Source organism: Arachis ipaensis, chromosome B01 (genome assembly GCF_000816755.2).
Source record: "Arachis ipaensis cultivar K30076 chromosome B01, Araip1.1, whole genome shotgun sequence".
Taxonomy (NCBI): Eukaryota; Viridiplantae; Streptophyta; class Magnoliopsida; order Fabales; family Fabaceae; genus Arachis; species Arachis ipaensis.
The window spans coordinates 108,462,401-108,466,991 of record NC_029785.2 but is presented as its reverse complement, the minus strand read 5'-3'; the positions used below and the strand labels follow the sequence as shown (position 1 = coordinate 108,466,991).

Below are 4,591 nucleotides of genomic sequence, written 5' to 3'. Positions count from 1 at the left end.
AGGAAAATTGCAGCTTGATGAGTCAAGTCCCTTTGTTGATCTAACTGATATGGTTTATAGTGATGCTAAACTTGGAATGATGGGAATGGCATTCCATCCGAAATTCGCAGAAAATGGCCGGTTCTTCGCCTCATTCACCTGTGACAAAGATAAGTGGTCTGGTTGTAATGGAATATGTTCTTGTAACTCAAATGTTAATTGTGATCCTTCAAAGATAGGCACAGGTAGTAGTGGTGCACAACCCTGCCAATACCAAGCTGTTGTTGCTGAATATACTGCTAATGGTACCGCGTCTCAGCCTTCATCGGTACTGATCTCTACACACACAAAAGTAGTTTCTATAATGAGTTTAATTTGAGAAATTCTTAGGTGTTTATGCAGCGTGTTATGTAATGTGCCGATAATTAATAAGAAAATGTCAAAACAGATAAGAGTTTTAGTGGTCATTTCCTCCATGAGCTTCCAAGAATTATTCATTTAATGCAATGTCATGATTAATAGGACTAAATTAAAGTATTAAGATGTTATTGAATTTTCAGGCTGTAAGTGCTAAACCAACAGAGGTGAGAAGGATATTTACCATGGGGTTGCCTTCTAATACTGAGAATGGAGGTCAGATTCTCTTTGGACCTAATGATGGGTACTTGTACTTCATGATGGGAGATGGTTCAGGCACTGGTGATCCATACAACTTTGCTCAAAACAAGAAATCATTGCTTGGGAAGATTATGAGGCTTGATATAGACAACATCCCAAGTGAGAGTTAACTCCATTGATATCCTAATGTAATGGATTGGTTTGTAAGGAAACTTGTAGCAGAACTAAGTAATCCGTCCCTAGTTAACCATATACAGGTGTTAAATTATATGTCTTGATATTGTAAAAAGTTTTATACAGACATTTCAATCTTGTATTGTCATGATTGTTGTTAGCTAAAGTGTTCAACTTGAGCACTCGCTACTCAAGTCATACAATCTCAGTGCATAAAAAATTATAGTTTTTTTCCCCACTCTTGATAAGCATCTATTGTTATCTTTCAGGTGCAGCCGAAATTAGCAAACAAGGTCTTTGGGGTAGCTATTCCATTCCTAAGGACAATCCATTCAGCCAAGACAATGGTTCACAGGCTGAAATATGGGCCTTGGGATTAAAAACTCCATGGCGATGCAGTTTTGATTCAGAAAGACCTTCCTACTTTTTCTGTGGAGATGCTGGACAGGTATATGAATTCTTCACCTTAGAAGGATGTTAGGGACTTGGGTATTATGGGGTGCTCCAAGTCTCAAATCCGGTAATATGGAATGCTTGATATTGTATTTAAGGAGAGGGATTCTTTTTCCCTAATAGCTAGCTTTTAAAGGGTGGTTTTCTACTTCCCTTAGATACTTAATAGTGGTATCCAAGCCTTGGTTGTCAGCCATGGAAAGGGCTACTTATAAGCAGGACTAAGGTGAATGTCATAACTGGTAGTGAAGTGGCTATCGCTGGGTCAGTGTTGATAAAGGGAAGTCATTGTGGACGTCGGCTTTACAGGGACGGTGTATTGTTAGGAACTTGGGTATTATAGGGTGCCCAAAGTCTCACTTCGGGTATTATGGAATACATGATGTTGTTTTTAAGGAGAGTAGTTCTTTTCTCTCACAACTAATTTTTAAAGTGTGGTTTTTCTCTTTCTTTAGTCAAGTTTACATGTCTAGTTTATATTTATTAAATTCCATACAGAATTTCTACGTATTATTGATGCGTGCACCAAGAAAAAGAGCATTCAAGAAAGCACAAGTCTATTGTCTTGATGACTCTGTACTTGTATAAAAATTGAAAGATAATCACAATAACAACCTGAGGAATGTTGTGAATTACATCAGTGATATTTGCAGGATCTTTATGAGGAAGTGGATCTCATCACAAAAGGTGGAAACTATGGCTGGCGTGTTTATGAGGGTCCCTATCCATTCACCCCTAATGAATCACCTGGAGGCAATACCTCCAAAGACTCCATAAATCCAATTATGCCAATACTTGGATACAACCATTCGGAGGTTAACAAGAATGAAGGGTCAGCATGCATCATTGGGGGTTATATGTATCGATCTAACACTGATCCTTGCATGTATGGAAGGTATTCACAAGCTTCTCATTATTTGCATTGATGCCCTTCAACTGATAACAATTACACATAATTTAGCATGATTGAGTGTTAGGTATATAATTGCCTTTCTAGTAATATCGAGTTAAAAAAAATTGTACACGCTTGTCTACCCTTATTCTTGTTCTCGATCTAATTTGGGAACTTCTAATTCGTCAATCATCATTCGAGATGGAATCAGAATGTTTATGATAGTCTAAATTGGAGACCCAAATATTATACATTCTCTCTATCGAATAAGAAATAAATAATTTAACTATTAACTTCCAATATAATTGATCAGATGATAGTTATTTATTAATTAATAATATCATCCAAATTAATTTTTATATTAACAAATTAGACCACATTTAGAATATAAATTTGTAACCCTAAAATTTGAAATAGAGAAAATACTCAGTGTAGTCTCTGAAGTTTCAATTGCTTCAATTTAATCTCTAAACTTTTCAATTGACTCTGTGAAGGAAACCATCGCAGGGATTAACGTGATTAAAATTTGAAAAGTTTAGGGACTAAATTAAGACAATTGAAACTTCAAGAACTAAATTGAGGCTCGAGTATTTTCTGGATTGGAATAATGTCGGTCTTTGTAATATTATCTGCGCAGTTTCTCACTAAAATCTGAATTTCAGGTACCTGTATGCTGATCTATATTCAGTTGCAGTGTGGGAAGCAACAGAAGATCCTGTAAACAGTGGAAACTTCAGCAAAAGCAGAATCCCCTTCAGCTGTTCACATGATTCTCCTATCAAATGTGATCCTGTGCCTGGAACCTCCCTCCCAGCGCTAGGCTACATCTACTCATTTGGAGAAGACAACAACAAAGACGTGTATATCCTTGCGAGCGAAGGCGTCTACAGAGTTGTTCGTCCGAGTCGCTGCAGTTACACTTGCTCCCAGGAAAAGGCAACAACAGAGGCTCCTTCTCCTTCTACTTCTCCATCTCATGCATGCCGTAACTTCTCTATATACCAGTTTCTGCAGATTTCATTTTTCTTGTTGCTTTTAATATGTTTTGTGTAGTGTGATCCTGTTTCTTGGGCATGAAGAATGATAGAAAGCATATTCACTTGATGTAATGTTATATATTCATGGTAGTGATGAACAGAAGTGATTTCTCCCTTTGAAAATCAAATAAGAACGTAACATTAATACTGCTTTACACTAACAATTCTAATTGGTGCATCAAAATTAAATTCTAAAATTATAAAAATAAAGTATAAAGAAAAGAGTAATTAAATCCTAAAGTAAGTATAACTTATTCAACCTACACTTGTTAAGTTCTTATTTTTGCTATTAATGTGTTTCCTTTCTCAACATGAAGTTAGAAAACAAGCGAATCTAGTTGTGTGATGATGATGAGTAGTTTTGGTGATTTGGTCCGACATGCACGGAAGAAGAAAACCTAGTACTCTTGTTTGGTAATACGTTATCTGCTATTATTGAAGTCATAAATTCCCTTGCATTCTTCAATATTCTATAATATACATCAACTAATAAGCTCTCAACATCAGCAGTTGTCTCATTTTTATTTTATCAATGGATTTGCCAAGTCTTTTAGCATTAATGAAAAAGGGGAACAATCTTGTCAAAAAAGGAAAATCAATACTCTATCAATGTCTCAACTCTACTGTGAAATTCTTACTACTAATTGGTAATAACCAGCAACGATCAAATTTATAGATTTCGATTTTACCCAAATGACAAAACCTCAAATTGGAGGTAAATGTGTCAGGAGAAGAGAAAAGACACAGACTATTCAAGTTTAACCCTAGCTACCTCTTTTATTGCCAAACCAGATTTTTCCTGTGATTTGTAGACTTGGAAATTTGACCTATGTATTTGTAGGAGCTACAAAGGTACAAGGTAACGGAAAGAATAGAATAAAAATATAAGCTCAAATTAACAAGTTAACACCTTATTTTACAAATTGACCTAAAGTGAAAATAAAATCCAACAACAAACCAAACCAAATTCAGGTGTTGTGTTTCTCACTCTTGCTCCCTTCTTCACCAAAAACACATCTCTTTCTCTTTCTTCACTTTGTTACGCACACTTCAGTTCAGACTTCAGAGCTATTCTATTTGCAAAGTCACAAAAACACAGAAACCTCATAAGGGGTGGTATTTGGATTTGAGGGTTTGGACCCATTGGTCCTTCCCCAACTTAACTTAAAAGAAAAAACCTTTTTTTTCCCCTTCCTTTTTTCTCTTCATTCATTGTTTCTCGTTCTAAATCTCTTATCTTTGTTTGATTTTCTCTCTCTAACCCATGATCCTCTACATGTAATCCACCGTAACTTCCCCTAAACCCTAAACTCTCCGATCTCTCTGTCACCACCATGTTCCAGGGATCTCCCCCTCCTCCGGCTACCGCCCAACGCCGATCCTCGTCGTCGCCGGAACGCAATTCCCTAAACCACATCGCCGGCGACGATCACGCCGC

General features: G+C 36.6%; 2 protein-coding genes across 2 annotated transcripts in view; both read left to right on the top strand.

Moving 5' to 3' along the window:
- Positions 1-3,317, top strand: part of LOC107633759 (HIPL1 protein) — a gene marked incomplete in the record, with an annotated part of 5,411 nt that extends 2,094 nt beyond the window's left edge. Inside the window, 5 exon segments of the mRNA XM_016337362.2 lie at positions 6-307; positions 540-756; positions 1,041-1,219; positions 1,878-2,119; positions 2,779-3,317. Coding sequence (XP_016192848.1) covers positions 6-307; positions 540-756; positions 1,041-1,219; positions 1,878-2,119; positions 2,779-3,169 — 1,331 coding nt within the window.
- Positions 3,899-4,591, top strand: LOC107619156 (the record flags this gene model as incomplete). Its single annotated transcript, XM_016321400.2, is given in 1 exon segment — positions 3,899-4,591. A coding segment is annotated over 1 exon segment (104 nt), but the record flags the coding sequence as incomplete, so codon positions are not given.